This window comes from Oryctolagus cuniculus, chromosome 1 (genome assembly GCF_051225735.1).
Source record: "Oryctolagus cuniculus isolate XC-2025 breed Fujian yellow rabbit chromosome 1, ASM5122573v1, whole genome shotgun sequence".
Taxonomy (NCBI): domain Eukaryota; kingdom Metazoa; phylum Chordata; class Mammalia; order Lagomorpha; family Leporidae; genus Oryctolagus; species Oryctolagus cuniculus.
The window spans coordinates 75,659,720-75,679,539 of record NC_142867.1 but is presented as its reverse complement, the minus strand read 5'-3'; the positions used below and the strand labels follow the sequence as shown (position 1 = coordinate 75,679,539).

The 19,820-nt window shown below is 38.9% G+C and overlaps 1 protein-coding gene across 13 annotated transcripts in view; it reads left to right on the top strand.

Moving 5' to 3' along the window:
• Nucleotides 1-19,820, top strand: part of DLG2 (discs large MAGUK scaffold protein 2) — a 2,253,656-nt gene that overhangs the window by 1,092,274 nt on the left and 1,141,562 nt on the right. For 10 of the 13 annotated variants that reach the window (XM_051821188.3, XM_089332011.1, XM_051821160.3 and 7 more), the window contains one exon: nucleotides 12,239-12,400. In XM_051821188.3, coding sequence (XP_051677148.1) covers nucleotides 12,239-12,400 — 162 coding nt within the window. The remainder of the gene's footprint in view (nucleotides 1-12,238; nucleotides 12,401-19,820) is intronic. The other 3 variants (XM_089332056.1, XM_051821241.3, XM_089332035.1) reach the window with 1 other exon arrangement.

Genomic DNA, 19,820 nt, shown 5'->3' with positions numbered 1-19,820 from the left:
GTACAGGGGGCAAGTGGTCTCATCTTGAGAAGTCAGATGTGAATGGAAAGGTTAGACTTGCACCAACCCAATGCCACAGGTGCGATTTATGGTACAGAGACTCAAAGGGATCAGAAGAGAGGATTGAGTGAGCAGTGAAGACAACTTCAGCACGTGTATCTTAGTTTTCTTTCTGTCTGCTGGACGGAAATCTAGATGGAAGCATGGGTAGGGCAGGTAAGATGGACTCCTGCAGAAAAGAGATGACCTCCACTGAGTCTCAGAGCTGTGGAGATAAAGCCTTAGCAGATCAGTCTGCCTCTCCCAGAGATCTTGTGTTGTGTAGTGATGCTACTACGCTTATGGCAGAATGGTAGTCAGATCCCTACAATAGGAAGAAATCTGGGTTGAGAATATGAATAAATGAGTTTGTGTGTGTGTTGATCCTTGTTACAATATTATACATGAAAAGATGAATATTTGACAGATAACTAGGAAGACACTTGTATTTCCCAAGCACTTATCAGGAGTTACAGTCTTTCCCAAAACTTCTGTACATGTTATTTCATCAGTTTTCCCATAGCATCCATGTCATGTATCATTAACCCAAATTTACAAATGATGATCTGGATTTCAAAGTGCTTCCATACTTGCTTGAAGTCACATTGCTGGTTAGTGGCAGGAACAAAATTCAAATCCAGGAAACTGAGGTTCATGGAATTTACATCACTTGACAAAGAATTTTGCTGAACACTCTCTTTTTGGGGGGCCCCAGATGCACTGAGCAGAGCATGCTTCTAGCTGTCAGTAGTGAGTGCGTCTCCCTCTCAGCTCCAGCAGTTGCCCAGCTGGTGGATTGAGTCAGACAGTGACTGCCCACAGATCTTCTGGTCCTTGATTAAATTCAGTGGCAGTGAGCCCTAGAGAGTTACTCAGACGGTATTTGAAATTATGCTGCAAATTGACAGACTAATTGTTGAGTTTGTTCCCAAATCATCGCTTTGATTTCTTAGTACCAAAGCAATTTGACTTCAAGTTTATTCCTCCCCTGAAAGTTCAGCCCCAGCTCGTCCGTCCCTCCTTTGTTTGTCAGCTGGTGGTAACTCTGCTGGCATCCGTCAATCAGCTCTCAACGTTAACTCCACTGAATGTGCATGACCATCCTCCAGGGCTGGATGATTTCTCCTTACCACAGAGCTTACAGCACACTGAACTCTCTTCACTAAATACCAAGCAAATGCTGCTTGTATCTTACATATTCTATTTTTAAAGTTAATTATATTGTTCCAAGCCATACATGAAGCTCAAAAATAAATAAATAAAAATTACCACAGTCAGCATATTAGTGTGTGTTCTTGCCTTGCATACATTTGAATGCATGCTATCATGTTTAATCTATTAATGTATTTGACGTTTTGCAGTCATATGTGTGTCAAATCATTGGCCTGGGATTTAAAGAGTCTTGGGTAAAAATACTTGGGATAGCCTCAGTTGTGTGTTGTGCTTTCGGGGTTACTTTAACACAGCACTGGCAGAGAAGAAACAAAAAAACAGAACCATACTCAGTTCCTTTTTGGCATGTGACTGCTTTTATTTCTCTCAATTCTTTTGCTCAAGAAGCCACTAGCATATTCAAAGATTGCACAGTTCTCTCCATTAGATACCAGATCCCACAATAACCATGCTTCATAACCTGTATGCTACAAACTATACCAGTTTTTCATTGTATTAATGAGACACTTGCAGATCTCCCCTAGCATCCAGAAAATTTTCTTGAGTTCATGGTACTTCCAGGATGTGCTGGGCATGGTGGAATACATAGGAGTCTGAGGAACTTACATATCCATTGGGTGTAATTCAGTTCAAAAACATTTGTTGAATGCCCGTTGGGTCCCAGGCAGAAGGCTTGCTATTGATACAAAAGTGAATCACGAACTCCTTCAGTTCTCATGAGAAAAGTAGATACATAGGGGCCATTGCTGTGGCGCAGTGGGTTAATGCCCTGGCCTGAAGCACCGGCATCCCATATGGGTGCCAGTTCAAGACCCAGCTGCTCCACTTCCAATCCAGCTCTCTGCTATGGCCTGGGAAAGCAGTAAAAGATGGCCCAACTCCTTGGGCCCCTGCACCCACGTGGGAGACCCAGAAGAAGCTCCTGGCTCCTGGCTTCAGATCAGCACAGCTCTGGCCGTTGCAGCCAACTGGGGATAGAAGACCATCAGATGGAAGACCTCTCTCTCCCCCTCTCTCTCTCTTCCTCTCCTTTCTCTCTGTGTAACTCTGAGTTTCAAATAAATAAATAAATCTTTTTTTTTTAAAAGAAAAGTAGATACAAAAATGCTTTGAAATAAGATAAAGTTTTCAAGGTACTAATTATGTGAGTACTGAAAAAAAAATAGATACTTAACCAAACTTGGGTGTCTGGGGAAACATCTGAGCAGAAATCATATGTGAACTAAATTTTGAAGGTTGAGCAATAGACAGGTGAAAATAGTTATGAAGGTTATCAGAGATAGAGAAGACATCGAGAGCAAAAGGCAGGGAGGGACTGTACATTGTTCATGCCCTGTTGAATCCCTAGCATTTTGGTAAAATTATCTGGTACAGAGTAGGTGCTAAATAAATTCTTCTTAGATGCAAAAATGGGAGAATGTTTTCAAACATGAAGACCCTGAGTGCTATGTGATTAGAACCTAAATTCTATGTGTCAGGGAGAAATTACAGTTTCAGGCTTTGGAGAAATTGGAAACAACAGAAAAGGAATTTTTTCTCTTTCAGTTAGTTATTTTTTTTACATTTCCAAAATTTTTTGTTATCAAATAAAGAATCTAATGTTCCAGTGAAATAATCATAGCTGACATTAAGTAGCTACTCACCTTGCCACACTTTGTTTTTCTTGTTCTTCTCAAAAAGTCAGTGAGGTAGGCACTGTTCCATGTGTGCTATTGAGAATTCCAAGTCTCCGAGAGTTGAATACATTTCTGTGACTGTATAATGGAACATACACACATACTCTAGAACCTGCCCACTTAGCCACTGCTCTAAAACTTCGATGTTAACGGGGTGATTGTTGTGGCTCAGTGGGTTAAGTCACCACTTGGGAATGCCCACATCCCCTGTTGGAGTGTCATTTCCAGGTGCAGTTCCTCCGCTCCCAATCCAGATTCCAGTTAAGGCATATTCTGTGAGGACCCAGATGACAACGCAAGTGTCTGAGCCCCTGCTACCCATGCAGGAGACCTAGATGGAGTTCCAAACTCCTGGCTTTTAGTAGGCAGAGGCATTTGAGGAGTGAATCAGCAGATGGAAAACATCTCTTTCTCTCTCTTTTCTCTTTCTCTCTCTCTCGCTCTGCCTTTCAAGTATATGGGGGGCATTTTAAAAATTAATATAAAACTGATGTGTTAGAAAGTTACTCTAGTACAGTATAAGAGAAACGATGCACGTCTTTGGAGCCTCTAAATGACCATTCACATTTTTTCTGTTCTGCTGACAGTATTAACCATCTGAAAAACTTTGTTCACTATTAAGGACTGCTTTATTCATTTTGTACCAAACCTACAAAATGCAAAGGGCTTGACAGTTCAAGAAAGGAGAGCTGTTAACATTTGTCAAGAGCCTACCTGGTGCCAGTGCTGTGGTATAGCGGGTAAAGCTGCCTCCTGCAATGCCATCATCCCATATGGGTGCCGGTTCTAGTCCAGGCTGCTCCACTTCCAATCTTACTCTCTGTTAATATGCCTCAAATGTTAGGGGGTAGATGGCTCAAGTCCTTTGGCCCCTGCACCCATGTAGGAGACCCAGAAGAAGCTCCTGGCTCTTGCCTTTGGCCTGGCCCAGCCCTGGCCATTGTAGCCATTTGGGGAGCGAACCAGCAGGTGGAAGATCTCTCTCTCAGTGTCTCTCCCTTTCTCTGTAACTCTGCCTTTCAAATAAATAAAATAAATATTTTAAAGAAAATAACCTACTACTATGTGCCAGGAATATAATATCTTCATTCAATCCTCCTATTTCTTTGAAGTGGATACTATGTTCTTGCTTTTAACTTTAGTCAATCAAAGCAACTTGAGAAATGTAGCATAGCTATGAAAGGGTATAACAAACCCGAATTCATGAATTTTCCACTATATTGAGCTGGCTTTTGGAGTCAATAGACTGTATCGGTTTGAGACCCAGCTTGCCATTTATTTAGTGCTTTGTGGGTTACTGTTTTCTTATTTGGAAATCAAAGTGACAATTCTCTTATCAAATTCTTCATAGAATTACTTGAGGCAATGTTTCTGGAAGTGTTTTGCTTTTGTTTTCCATTGTAAAGAACAATCTGAATGCACAGCATCTGGTATACATTAATTTTACTATTTCCTACCTATTCTTTTGCCAGCTCATAGGTCATGGTTGCCTTCTGACTTGCTCAGAGAGCTTGAGGTGTATTTAATTCTACAGTTACTTCTCCTGGGTCAGCCTGGCCTACCCTAGATCCTGGGCCTAGCTCAGAGTCTTAGGACTGCATTTCCTACCAGGCTACAATTCCAGCATCTTCAGTTACCAGATGGAGGGCAGCACTGAGTTAGATTAAGTTCTCTCATGATTATTTAAATCACCCGTGCTTTAAAAAGAATCTTAAGATCATTAAATATTCATGAAAGCACTCTTCCTGGCTGCTCCTCCATTGTAGGTAATTACAGAGGGTTTAAAATATCTGACGTTGCTTGGAAGCACACAAAGCTCTGTCAGCTGCAAGCAGACAGCTGATTTGTAATTTAATTAACATCCTGGCTTGTCCTGTTCTTTGTGGCAAAAAGCAGGAAAGTATTTCCTTTCATTTGTGAATTTTGTTTGAAAAAATTCAAATGAAGCACCTGGGAGAGGTTTTCATCTCTCCTATCTGTACTATTACATCCTACTTCAAATCTGGAAAATTTCCTCTTTCAATCTTTCGTTGGGTCAGCTGTATTGCTGATTGTGTGTCATTTTTCTGAAGGGTGAATAGATGGTGCAATCAGTGATCTTTGGCTCTCTTACTAGTATAGATTTTGAAGATAGATTTGACTACGCACTACTTGTTTATTCAATGAACATTTACCTAGGGGTCAGCTTTGTAGCCCAGGGGTCAGCAGTGAACCAATCAAGTTGGGTCCTGATCTCAAGAAGTTTGCAGTCCAAAGAGCAAGGCAAATATGAATAAATATGAAATAAATGTGGAATAGATAATGAAAATAAGAATGTGCCAAGCTTCATGCAGAATGAATACAGGATGCTCTGAAGGCGCTGAGCCAGGAAGCAGTGTGGTGGGGAGAAGAGGACCTCCTGAGCTGAGCAGTCAGAGGCCTCCTTGAAGAAGGGAAGGTGAACATTACGTACGGGCTGTTTTGCTCTTCCTCATCTTATGTTCCTGCTATAATTGGTTAAAAATGTTTATTTATGTGAAAAGCAGAGTTACAGAGAGACAGAGAGAGACACAAAGGGAAAGAGGTATTTTACACACTGACTCACTAACCCAGCTGACTGCAGTGGCAGGGGCAGGGCCAAGGCAGAACCAGGAGTTAGGAACTCAACCTGGGTCTCTCTCATGGGTGGCAGTGCCCCGACTACTTGGGCCATCTTTCTTTTAAGTTTTTATTTAATGAATGCATTTTTCATAGATACAACTTTAGGAATATAGTGGTTCTTTACCCCATACCTGCCATCCCACCCTGACTCCAATCCCACCTCCCTCTCCCATCTCCTTCTTCATTATGGTTCATTTTTAATTTGATTTTATATACAGAGGACCAATTCCATGTTAAGCACAGATTTCAACAGTTTGCAGCCATGCACACACACAACATATAGAGTACAGTTTGAGAACAAGATTTGCAGTCTATTCTCATAGTACAACTCATTAAGGATGGAGGTCAGTAAGTGCACAGTGACTTCTGCTATTTCCTTAACAATTAACACTCTTATTTATGATGTCAGGGACACCTGAGGCTCTTGCCATGGGCTGCCAAGGCTATGGAAGCCTTCTGTGACCATAGATTCCATCAGTATTTGGAGATGACCATAAGCAAAGTGGATGTTCTCTCCTCCCTTCAGAGTACATCCTTCTTTGATAGTTGGGCCATCTTTCACTGCTTTCTTAGGCACATTAGCAGGGAGCTGGATCAGAAGAGGAGCAGCCAAGACTCAAACCAGCACTACAATATAGAATGCTGGTGTTACAAGTGGCAACTTAACCCTCTGGGGCACAGCACTGGCCCCCATTTGTTCCTGCTGTCTAGCCCCTTTCCATCTCAGAGTTAAAACATGTAAGTAATCATTCTGGGAGAATGGATCAGCATAACAGAGAGGAAAGAGGAAATAACCCTACCGCAGTCCAAATATCCTTTACAGAATTTATTTTAAATGAATGAAATGAATATAAAGACTTATATAATCACAGCTCTAAACACTCCATCTTCTCCTCGCTTTCCTTTTTTCTTATCCTGTGCATTCCCTCCAGAGAGAACGGCAATGAGCTGGAGAGAGGATGCAGTAGACACATAATAAGGATGGCATTCAGGTCAGAGAGAGGTTAAGACATCATGAAAATAAGAAGGATATGGAAAATAGAGCATGCTGACTGCATAGTGCACATGTCTCTATCAGATGAAGTTTCTAAAAATGAATATAAAAGTGATTAAACAAAATGTTTTCTTTAAAATAAAGTGATTGGCAGGATCTGGATGAGCAAACTCAGTTGTGACACATAAATGTCTACAGTTTTGAAATGAAGTGAAAAGCTTCATTTCCATTAGTTCATTTTTTGAATCTGATTTCTTCACTCCCTTGCTTTTCTTTGTTTCCTGGGCTGCATTCACTTATTTCTTACAGATCATCACTCCCTCTGCAAGTCTCTTGTATATTTCATTTTCTTACTGACTTTATGTTTCTAAAATATGTGCTTTCTTTCTGCCAAATACATTTTTAAAACCAAGAGGCTTTCTTCCAGTGGCAGCATTCAGTCACTCAACTGAACCTATTGTGTACACACAACTTAGTGTGCTGGCTTGATGACGTGCAGTAGGCAAAGATTTGTCAGGATTACTACCCTCAAAGAGCAGAAAGTAAAAAGAGAGAGATGAGACTTGACACGGAGAATGCTGTTTGTCAGTGTATTCGACAGAAGCAGGGAAATGAACTAGTTCTGAGTACTTCCTAAATGTTAGGCTTTGTGTGAGGAGCTAGTTGCCTTACATCTTCCTGAATTTTGCACCTGATTGATAACATTGCTCTATTTCTTAAATGAGATAAATTTTATTAACATTCTTAGCAAAATGTTCATGAAAAATGTTCACTATTAGGTATTATAATGTTAATGAATATTCATGAGCACACAGACATGGCTCTCCTCTGCTCTCTGTGCTCTCTTTCCATACACACACAACACACACACACACACACATATCCTTCATCAATACAGTGCCAATTCCTGATGGGAGGGAGAACCAGGGCAATTTTTTTTTTTTTTGCAAAAACAGAGATAAACCCGGATTTCCATTTATAAGCACTTGAAATTTTTCTAACTTCTGACTCAGTTGTCATGCACTGTGCCAACAGAGCACCAGATTCCTAACTGTGCTGGAGAATGTTCAGGAATGGAATAGGCAAGTTGGGCTTCTCTGTATGGATTTTAGGCAGCTCACAATGGATCTGAGTCACCCAAGGATCAGCAGAATATACTGACCAAACTGACTTAGCCTTTCTCCATCTGTGTGGAGGCGCAGTAGAAAGAGAGTATGACTATTGTGGCATGCAGATTCAGCTTTCAGGGATTTTTGGTGAGGTGGATCGTATGATGCCATTTAAGTTTAATTCTGTCAACTCACATTTACTGATCTTTTTCCATAGGTCAGTTGTCAGATAGGTGCTGGAGATTCAGAGATAACCATGTTACCATCTCTGTTTTTGAAACACCCAAGGATTAGTAGGAGAGATAGGCACAAGAAGAGGCCTTTACAATATGAAATTGTTATTTACTAATAGAAATCTGTGCAGAAAACTGTAGGAACATACAAGAAGCATATCTTTTCAAGCTTGGTAATTAAAGAATATGTCCAAGGAGGTAACACACAATGTAATTTTCAAGGACCTTAAAATGCTTGACTGATGGAACCCAGAGGTCAGGAAGAACGTAAACTTAAGAAGTGGGAAGGGAGCAGGATTCCATATGTCAGGGACAAATTAACTAAGACATGTAGACATAAATAATATACATGTCTTCTCTGTCTTGAACACTTCTCCCTCTATCCCCATTAGAGCTGCAATATGAAATATCTGTTTATAAATGTTCTTTCAATCCAGAGTCCCCTACAATGGACCAAACTGAAAAAAGAAGAGAAAGGTACAGATTTTAAAATAGAACCTTTCCCAAATGCTGGCCCCCTTTCTTACAGGCAATACAAAATCCCTCAAAGGTGCCTTGGAAATATCAGCTCCATTTGGGGGCTCAATTGATTATTCATATAAAACATTTAGTATGTTTTCTTACATTATGACTCTACCTGATATTCTTATGAATTTTAATATTATATTTAGTGTTTGTATTTCTTTTCTATTAGCATTAGCATTAGTAATTAGTATTAGTGGTGGTTTTAATGAAAGTCTTAGTGTTACAAATCAATACTTTGGTTCTGCTGAAGGAATAAAGAGTTCAGTATATGTCAAGAAAACGATATTTGTCTTCTGCTGAACTGATTTTATAATGCTATAAAACAAAATAGTTGTGTCCGGTAGCCAGAAATTGTTTCGTGTCTTAAGTAACTCACACCCATTTCATCCATTTGTTTGAAAGCCATTTATTACTTCATTCCATAAATACTTATTGTGCATGTATGATAGGTACTTGTCTAAGGACTAGAGATATGAGAATGAACAATACCAATGTATTCCCAGTACTCACAACACTTATATTTCAATGAAAAACACAGACAGTATACAATCACATAGCATGAGAGTTGTGATTATGAGAGTATAGGGAGCTACAAAATAACCACAAAATGAAGTTCTGGAGATCCATTGTGAAAGAAAATGATTCTTGTATACCTAAAATGGCTAAGACGGTAAAATTTTATATTACATGAATTTTACCACAAAATTTAAAATAAGCTTACAAAATGGTAATTATTTGCTGAAATTCATGTCACAATTTGTGAGATGAGAGGGTGAGAAAAAGGAATTTGGAAGTAATGGAGGTTCAGTTCATATAGTGGGGTTTGGTGTCAGCTTATGGCCTGGGAGGACACTTAAACTCTGTACTGTAGGGGTGCTGGGGGATTTTAAGAAATACTTTGTCAGTTTGCAATTCAGAAAGTCCCCTGGCACAGTGTAGAGAATGAATAGGAAGGGGGCAGTCCCAGAGGCAGCCTGGGGAACCCAGGGCTGTTTCTGCAGTAACGCTGAAAGCTGGTGGGAACTTGAATGCAGACGTGTTGGTACTGGTGCTGGGTGGGTGTCAGAGGTGGGAGGATAAGGAGGCAGTAGATTCAAGAATAATTTAGGATGTAAATCAGGCAGACTAAGTAATGTACTAAATTGTCAGATGGTAGAGGGTGAAAGGGAGAATGGAGTCTGATTGACTCCTACTTTTCTGGCTTAGGTTCCTGCATAGATTACAGTGCTTCTGTGAGAGAGAGAGAGTTGAAAAGGGGATCAGATGTAAGAGTAGATGGGTTGGAAAGAAGAAAAACTAGCAATGGAATATATACAACATTATTCCACAATAACTAATCAAGAATGAATTTAACTGTAGATACGTGCTTCTGAGGGAAACTAACTTTCAAAATTATTCATAGGGTTAGAAAAACAGAAGCACGGTGTCTGCCATTCACAGAAATGTTTTAAACTCATTTTATTGTGTATTATCAGCGATCGGTTTTCTACGAAGGTGCCAGTTCCATTATTAGACTTGGGGTTTCCTTCTTACAGGGATAGAGGAGGTGCTGATGAGAGAAGAAAGAGGGTTCAGAGTCACATGATCTGGACAAGGCCTCAGCTCTGATGTCCACTAGTAAGGTGACCCTAGACAAGTCCCTTAACTTCTCTGTTCTTTTTCTCTGAGATAAAGTGGAGCATCATACCTAAGAATGATTACATTTCTGCTTTGAGACTAACATAATTTGGTACGTTGTAGAAAGCCTCCTGGAAAACATAAATACTGATAATCATTGTCTGAGTAAGAGTGGACAGCATATTGCATTATCTTCCATGGGGTGATTCATTTACTGTCAGGCTCTGAGTCAGACTGAGAGCTGACATCCAAGAAATCTTATTTTTAAAAATCTGAATAATGAGTGAAAAATAGAGGTATGCTTTTGTAAGAGATATGTTTTTAATGAGTTGATGTGCTAAAGTAACTGTTGGGCCACTGGGAAGAGCTTAGACATGTCAGTTAAGACTGAGATGGTGATATGATGATATGTACATCTTCTCTGAAAATCCCTATGTTGTGCACAGGGAGCAAAAGCAAAGCAAAGCAAGCTCAAACTGTTATATATTAATGTTAGCCGTCGCAAAACATACCGAACACTGGAGTAAGGGAAAGGGTGTATTGGGGAACACCAACAGACCAGAAAGGGCAGCGAAGGATACAGAGAGAGAGGAGACTGTAAGAGAGAGAGAGAGGGGGGAGAGGAGACCAGAGGAGGAGAGGAGCCGAGAGAGAGCAAAGAGAGCAGGAGAGAAGCCAAGAGAGAAGAACCAAGAGAATACAGGAGAGGAGAGCCAAGAGAGCACGTGTTCAGGAACAGGCCCTTTTAAAACTTTGCCTGAGGGCGGGCAGGGAAGCTGGAGCAGGGAGAATCCCATTAGGATGGGGGTGGAGCCTGGCTAAGGTAGCTGGGCCATGCGGCCACCTGGCTAAAACTGCGCCAGTTTCCTAACACAAACTTTATTGCCTAAATTGGGAATCAGATGGAGAACAGTCCCTTTTCTCATTCCCAGGTAGGTGAACATCCTTGAAATAATGAGACTCTAAACGGGCAGCTCCAGAGGAAAAATGGAGAAAAGGAGAGGCAGACAGACAGATAGCACGGAGCTCCATCCTACCACCAACATCCACAGACCACTCTTTAACCTTTCCCTTCAAGTTAGCTTCCTGAGACCTGCTTACAAGATTCAAACAATGACCTTTATCTGAGGCAAGAGAAGGGAAAATGCTTAAGAGATAAGGGGGACAATAGAGAAGGGACTATTGTCTATTTCATCTCAGGGAATGATCTGAAAATAGGCAGACCCTTTATGTCTCAAGTCTTTAAAACTGAGATGCATTCCTAGAAGTTGTGATCTTTATCCTGGAATCTGACCCAAATCAACACTCCTCCTATGGGATAACATAAGAGAAAGTTGTCTTTTCTTTGAGATTAATATAAATAATATGGATGACATTTATTTCTCATTTCCAAGGGAATTTGAACCTTTCACAAATTGCAAAACTAAATGAAGTTTTCTGAGTGGCATATACCAGAAATCCATTTTCTTGCTCAGCATTTTTTTTCTTCCCCATTCATGACCTAGACTTTTTTTTAGCACATTCTTAGCTATTCTGCTCATTTGGAAAGTTACCTCTTCAGCTACTGAAGTAAATTTTCTCAGTCTCATTTGTAGTCATCCCTCTATAGCATATAAACAGAAAGAATATGAAGAAATAAATAAATAAATAAATAAATAAAGTAGAATTACAGAGCGAGAAGGAGAAACGGGGAGAACAGGGAGGGAGGAGAGAGAGAGAATGAGAGTGAGAGAGATATCTTCCATCTATTGGTTCATTCCCCAAGTGGCCACCACAGCCAGGACTGGGCCAGGCTGAAGACAGAAGCCTTGACCTCCATCCAGGTCTCCAATGTAGGTGGTATGGGCCCAAGGACTTGAGCCATTTTCTGCTGTTTTACCAGGAACATTAGTAAGGAGATAACATAACTTGAAAGTGGAGCAGCCAGGGCTTCAGCTGATACGCAAAAGGGATGCCAGCATTTCAGGTGGCAGCTTAACCCACTGTGTCAAAACCTTGGCTGCCAAAGAGACTATGTGATTGGACAAACATAAGTCATCAACATTGGTTGATTTGGTTCATTTGTGCTTGCACTTGATGGGTTGTGGTGACCAACTCAGGAGTCTCAGAAGCCTGCTCGATTGAGTCAACAATAGGTATACACTGTGTCCTATTAATGAAGTTACAATATGAAGCACAGACTGTACCATTTGAGAACATTAATGCTTTTTTCTTTCTTGCCTTTTCTCCTAGAAGTATCGATACCAAGATGAGGACGCTCCACATGATCATTCCTTACCTCGATTAACCCACGAAGTAAGGGGCCCGGAACTCGTGCACGTGTCAGAAAAGAACCTGTCCCAAATAGAAAATGTCCATGGATATGTCTTGCAGTCTCATATTTCTCCTCTGAAGGTCAGTTATATTTCTCTTTACACTTTTTGATGACAACAGCGGTTGGTCTTTAATGCTGAGATGTTTAATGGTTTTAAAACAATGCTGTTTTAAAACAGGTTAGTGGTCACTGGTTTTCAGAAGGTCCTCCTGTGGTCTTGGAGCTAATGTACTATTTCTGGGATGTATTTTATTGCAATTTTTTTGAATGTCTGGAAATCCTTTTAGTTGCTGTAAATAGGCTAAGAAAAGAGCCAAGGGTGAAAAATTGAAAATGAAAAGAAGTTAACCACACTTTTATAAAAACCCAGGCGTACACCAAGCTTCTGCTCAAATGCTCATTTTCCATTAGTGTTCCTGGTCCCAAATAAAACAAAGCAAATAAATATAACATGATCATACCTAAAATTGCCTTGCAGTCTAAACTAAAGAGGAAAATGTGTGAATTGGCTCCTCAATGCCTCTATTTTATTCTAGGGCAAATTGTTTATAAGATTTCTTTGTATTTGGTGTCTTACTTTCCCCAACACTCCTTTTTGATTTAAATTTAGGCAATTTCTTGGTATATTATATTTTGACAAGAAGGACAATTAAATGAGAACATGAATTTTCTGTGTTCCCTGGTTGCAAATTCCTCCACCTTTTCTTCACAGGGCTGGTACTACTGGATTTTAGGCTTTTGATAAAAACTTAAAAATGTTGATTAAAGTTTAAGAAGGAAAATAGAAGTAGATCCAATACTAAATTAGAAGAGAATTGGAATGGGAAAAAAAACCTCTTTCAATTAACCCTCTAGTTATTGCTAAAGAAATTTTCATTTTATTATAGAACATTTCATTTCACCAGCACTTCTATATACCTTTGCCCCACATTAAAAAAAAATAAGGTCTTAAAAATGGTTCCAGTGCTCTGTGACATCTTATTGCACCGGCCAAAATATAAAAAAAGTTAAATTATGTTTAATACTGTTCCAGATTTGGTACATTTTAAATACTTTAGTATACAAAAATTGTAGTATCAAACTAGCTATGGTTATCACCTATAATAACCTAATGTCAAATTCCTGAAAATAGCATTTAATGTGTAAAATATATATAAGTATCATGCCTCTTGGATTCATTGTGTGTCTTTCCAGAGTTTCTTTGAAAATCATTTGATGACTGATGGAAATGTGTATGTTTTACCCGAAGAAGAAGAGATTGGGAACAGGGGGCTTACCTTTTTACCTCAAGAGATGGCCATGTGAACAATGTAATGCTGGTGTCGTACAGAGGCAGGACTAGATGCCCTGTGCATAACTGACAAAAATCAATATTTGGGATCATTGTTAAGACAAAAGCTGCTGATAGTTACCTGTATCCAAGGAAAGGTGCATACCAATTCATGGGGCAGGAATTCCTGGTCTCTTGAAGTCTTCCAGGCCTAGGTGATGATCTGACAATGGTTTTGTAGAAAAAAACTCCCTCTTCAGCAGAAAGGTCAATAAAACTGTGTCTGAGATCCTAATTCTAGCACTCGATGTCTCTATTTTGTGTTCAGATGAATATCTTCCTTTCTTAGGAATCCTTTCATCTTTGAAAATAAATGCTGATCCATATTTTGTGTGCTGACTACTAAAAATTGAGGAGCAGCACTAGGAGGCTACTTTTTATTGAAATTAAGTGTCTTCACCTTCAGTAGTTTACCTTAGCTTAGGTTTTCAATTGTATCCGTCTCCCTTCTAAGTTATTTCTCTGTTTTTTATGAAATATTAAATGGTTTTTGTAGTTTTACAGTAATGATGCATCTTATGGAAGGCACTGCACATCACTTTAGAAAGTAGCCACCAATAAACAGGAAAATCTACACAAACCTTAATATGAAATACCAAGGTCAAAGGGGTTTCTTCTCTTTTTGGAATCATCAATTCTGTGGTGTGGATCCAAAGGTATGAAGAAGAGGTAGGGGAAAGGTGAGTTTATCCAAGGATTCTACACCCAGGACATAGGGTAGCTATTTTGGGGCAGGAATATTTTTCTTATGGAGTAGTGTTTATTCTAAATAGAGAGTGCTTTTAGGTGGTCTTAGTGAGGAAGATCTGTATACCTTTCTTCTGTCAGCAATAGTAATAGAGATAAATGTGTAGGGAAAAAAAAGTTGTAAGTTTTATCAATTTTGTGGTGTAAATACTTCCATCAGGGTGAATTTCTGGATACCAACCTAAAGCTGCTGAGTGTAGTTGGAAAGGCAAACACATATAACTCCAGCACAACATTGCAACATCAGATTCTAGTACACAATTTTATAACAATCAGACACATTTTCTTTGCAAGTTGTTAAGGAGTTATTGTGCTACCACAGTTCAAGTGTTTGGAAAACTTGCCATGATTAAAGTCTAATGTGTTGTCTTCCCATAATGAAAGCCTTATTAGAATCAGGGAAATGCTGTAAAGGTACAAAATCTCCATTAGACCTGTCATATTTTCAATCTGTTTGCCTTTGATCTGTCTAGTGTTTTGGGGTCAAACAATAAAGAGAAGAGTGATGAGGCAAAGCCCACAATCAGATAACGCTTCCGGAATCCTCCTGGAAAAAAATATGTCTCTCTGATATAAATTAGGGATTTCCACATAGTTTGCCTAAATAGAGCATACAATTGTTGGCTAACATTTTCAATGTCACATTGAGCAGGCTCTGAATCATGAGCTGAGTAATGTCAGTGCTGCAGGTTTGACTGGCGTTTCTTCCATCATCTGACATCATTTGAGGCCTCCATTCTAAGATTCATGTCTTTGGTGCACTCCGGCTGCAGGGGTGATAGATAGACTTGCTTGGCCTGTTTTCATTAGAGTGGCTTGGCCAGTGTGAAGTGTGGCATTGGAAGGAGAAATGCAATTTAGCAGTGAATTTAAGGGAATTTATATTCTTTGCCTGAATATGGGGATGCTTTTATCTTCTGTTGATACCTAGACTTTTCCAAAAAAGAAACTGGCCTGTATAAAAGCAAAAGAATTTTCTGCTCAGTTTAGGGCAGTTCAGTAAATACTGAGTGCCTACAAGTTGTTGGAGAAACAACAAACACTAAAACATGATCTTATGTATCTATTTTATTCTTCTGGGTGAACCAAATTATAATTATTTGTTACTTATTCTTACTCTGTAATGGGAACTCAAATTCTTTGAACTTAAATACTGTAGGGCCCCAACACATGTATCAGAATATCTTGTACAGAGTATATGTTAGAAAAATGTGAGAGAGGGAGAGAGAGAGAGAGGGAGAGGGAGAGAGAAAGAGAGAAATTACCATCGTCCTTTTCTCCTTTATCTATTCATCTCTGATACAGAATTTTATCAGTTCTGAACCTCATATTTTATCACATATTAATATATCTGAAATTTAGATGTGTCCTAAAATCCATGGTATCTTGAAACTGACATTTCAATTTAAATTTTTCATTAAAAATTGCTGTGTCTTATGATCAAAGTAATCTCAGATTCTTAGATTCAATGACTATTTACAGGGAAAATTACAACTGTCTTTCATAGAATAATGTGAATTACTTTAATCAGAGGAGTCTGATTTCTTTGTAAAGAATTCAGGGACACTTTATTGGGAAGTAGGAGAATGTGATGTTGCGGTGGACTTCTATACTCTCAGACATCTGAGCACTTGTTAAGTATATGTGGAAAAACACTGGAGGATCTATTGACAGTGCAAGTTTGGGAAGTTATGGGAGGGAAGCTCAGACTTGAAGAAGGCAATGTACAGAACTGCAGACAGCAGGATAACAAAATGTATTTTACTCCACTGTTTCTTACTAGAGTTGCTATATCTTGATCGTTGGCAAGTGCAGTTTAACCAGCAGTACACTAAACACTCTTCCTCCATAAAGCCTTTCGTATTAATTCTTGCCCAACCCCACTGGTCACAACATCCAATGCACAGGGAGTTGATGTGCACTACAGCCAGCATATTTTAAATATACCTTTTTCTGTTGCTCAGAATAATTTTTGTTGAACTCTATTATGCAGTTTCCTCTATATAAATGATTTTTCTTGTTTTTGATAAACACGTAAGTTCTCATGAACTAGATTAAATCTTATTTCTTATTTTTATTTTGTTTTTCTTTATATTCTCTTATTTGTATCTACAATGAAAGCATGTCCAGAAGTATTTTGGTGGTATTTTGTCAGAACTATAAAGAAAATATAGAAATAACTGCTTAACTAAATTTGAAGAGTAAATATTATTAGCATATTGAAGAATTTCTCAGAGCCTTTACTATGATAATATGTAATATAAACTTTTTAGATGAAAATGTAATTAGTACAGACCATTTTTCAAACATATTTGTTCATAGAACCCTTCTAAATGAAATTTTAGTTAGGCACATATACTTTGAGAATAACAGACACACTGATCATAACTGATACAAAGAATAGAAAAGTACAGCATTAGGATTCATCGTGGCCCTTAAATTAGACTCAACCGGATTAAAATACCTGATTCCCTACTTACAAGCTAGGTGAGCTTGCTCAAGTTATTTAACTTTTCTAAGCTTCAGTTTCTTTAATTGCAGAGTAATGACATCTACTCATGTGAATTTTAAGTAAGAAAAATGTGCATAGGCTCTTGACTCAGAGCTTCACATACAAGAAATATATACACACAAAAATGGCTATTCCCAAGGCAAGTGTTGTGGCACAGAGGGTTAAGCCACCTCTTTGGATTCTTGTATTCCAAATCAGAGTGCTGGTTCAAGTCCTACTTACTAAACTACCAATCTGGCTTCCTTCTAATGTGCCTAGGAAGCAAAAAAATGATGATTGCTCAAGTTCTTGGGTCCCTGCCAGCCATGTGGGAGACCTAGATAGAGTTCGTGTCTCTTGGCTTTGGCCTGTCCTGTTCCCCTCTGTTGTAGCATTTGAGGAGTAAAGCAGTAGTTAGAAGATATCTCTTTCTTTGTCTCTCTCCCTCTTCTCTCTCCCTCCTTCCCTCTCTGCCACTCTCCTCTCAAATAAATACAAAAATAAATAAATCTTTAAATTGTGGCTATCCTTATTGCTTTTGATGTTTTCTTATTAAGAGTAGTATATATACCTATTATTCAAATATCTTAAAATGAAAACTTTGGGGTTATTTTTCACCTTAATCTTATATCTTTATTTTAATATCTTAATTTTATCAACTTTCTTTTTGTATACACAGCTATCATCTCAGTCTAAGCTTTCATTACTTCCATGTAGAAAGTTGTGGTAATTATAAAACATCATAGGCTTTGGAGCAAAACCAATTTCATTATGCCATGTTGTATGCATTTTGTGTGCATACAAAATGTGTCAAGGAAAATGTAATTTTTTATAAGATTAAGGAAAAATTGTTTAATATCCTTTGGAAGTGGAGATGTGGGGATAAGCGTGGTTAGAGAAACAATTAAAATGAAATCTTTTTTTATTGGAAAGAAGTAGTAGATAAAGGAGGAAGGTCAAGGTTGCCTTGGACTCCAGCAGCTGTGCAACAGTATGGAAGAATTCTGAGAATGACAGGTGGTTGAGCAGGACAGAGGGAGAGGAAATAAGGATTAAGGAAAACAGCATGGGACAGGTCGAAACATACCTTAAAGCAAGGAAGATAGGTAGGAATAGGAAGTGCAGGATCTTATGTGGAAATTGAACCTCACCTTATAGATAATATGAAGGATGACTACAAAATTTGAGAAGGAGAATAACATGGTCTAATTTGCAAACTAGACCATTATTCATGTCTTGTAGCAGAGTGAACGAAAAATTGGAAAGGGAGATATCTGAATCAAGGGCTTTAAATAAAATTTAGGAGATGGGCATGCTCTGAGATAAAGCAGAGACATTTGGTGTGTAGTGTGTGATATATAGGAAAGCTTATTTAGGAAAAGATATGATTAACACTTTAAAATTTATTAAGTATAGAAGTTAGAGGAGCTGGAAACAGAGGTTAATCCATAATTTTTAAAAATTTGAGCAATTGGGTAAGGGAAGTATCATGAAATGCAATCAATAAAACAAGAGGAAAAATAGATTTTAGAGCAGCAGCATGGGGTGGAGGTAAGGAAAGATTCTGAATTTAGATTCAAATAATTGAGTTTGAATTATTTATGGGTACCCAGGAAGAAGTATTCAACAGGAAGTTTGAAATAAAGATCTGGAAATTTAGAGAGATTTGATACAGAAAAGGAGAACTTGGGAGTCTTCAGTGTAGTTGAAGGTGTGAGTGTGGATGGAATTGCTCAGTAAAGCGGAGGAGAATGCAAAGGAATGAGACACAGGAACCCCCACCCCCATGCTAGGGGCTGAGTGGAGAAAGAGGGACTTACTAAGGAAACCAAAGCATTCAGAGGGTGATTGACCACATTTAGCCCTTTTTATTTTATTAACTAAGTTATATTAGAAATAAGAGATTGTATCTTATACATTCATAATAGGAAGCTTCTCTACAAGGTCTAACATTGTGTTGGCCAATAAGCAGATGTTTTAAAATATTTATTACTTGATCAACAATTTACTTTATTTCTTATTTTTTTTATTTTTTGACAGGCAGAGTGGACAGTGAGAGAGATAGACAGAGAGAAAGGTCTTCCTTTGCTGTTGGTTCACCCTCCAATGGCCACCACGGCTGGTGCGCTGCGGCTGGGGCATCGCGCTGATCTGAAGGCAGGAGCCAGGTACTTCTCCTGGTCTCCCATGGGGTGCAGGGCCCAAGTACTTGGGCCATCCTCCACTGCACTCCCTGCCCACAGCAGAGAGCTGGCCTGGAAGAGGGGCAACCGGGACAGAATCCGGCCCCCCGACCGGGACTAGAACCTGGTGTGCCGGTGCCGCAAGGCAGAGGATTAGCCTAGTGAGCCGCAGCACCGGCCTCAACAATTTACTTTTAAAGAAAGAATAAAGAAATGTTTTGAAATACCTTTGACCTTAATGGTAATGATATCCTGAACATAGTTTAAAAACATTATTATTTTCTTTCTAGACCTGATGTTTTTAGTAATACCATTGCTACTTTAGAAAATGAGACATCTTCAAATATGTAAAGACCTTTCATTTCTCTCTCTGGCCACTAGATGGTGGAAGTAGCTGAGCTGATGATTCCAGAAGCATCTGGTCTTAGAAGAAACTGAGATTTGTGAGACTAAATTGAGAAGCCCTTAGCTAATAAAAACATAAGAAGAGTTTGGCAGAGATTTGCATATTTTTGAATAATGCATTTTGTTCCAGGCCCGGCCCTTGGTGAGAGAATATGGTTGGGTAAAATATGGCCCTGACAGACATATGCAGAATCCAGCACAGATCAAAATTCTATGCAAATGGAGTATTTTTTACTTCAATTATCTTTAATTGGAAAGGGTAACAACAGCACACCCCGAATAATTCTGCTTACTTAGGCCAGACATTGGAAAGAGGGGAAAAGAAAATGAAAATGAATAGACCT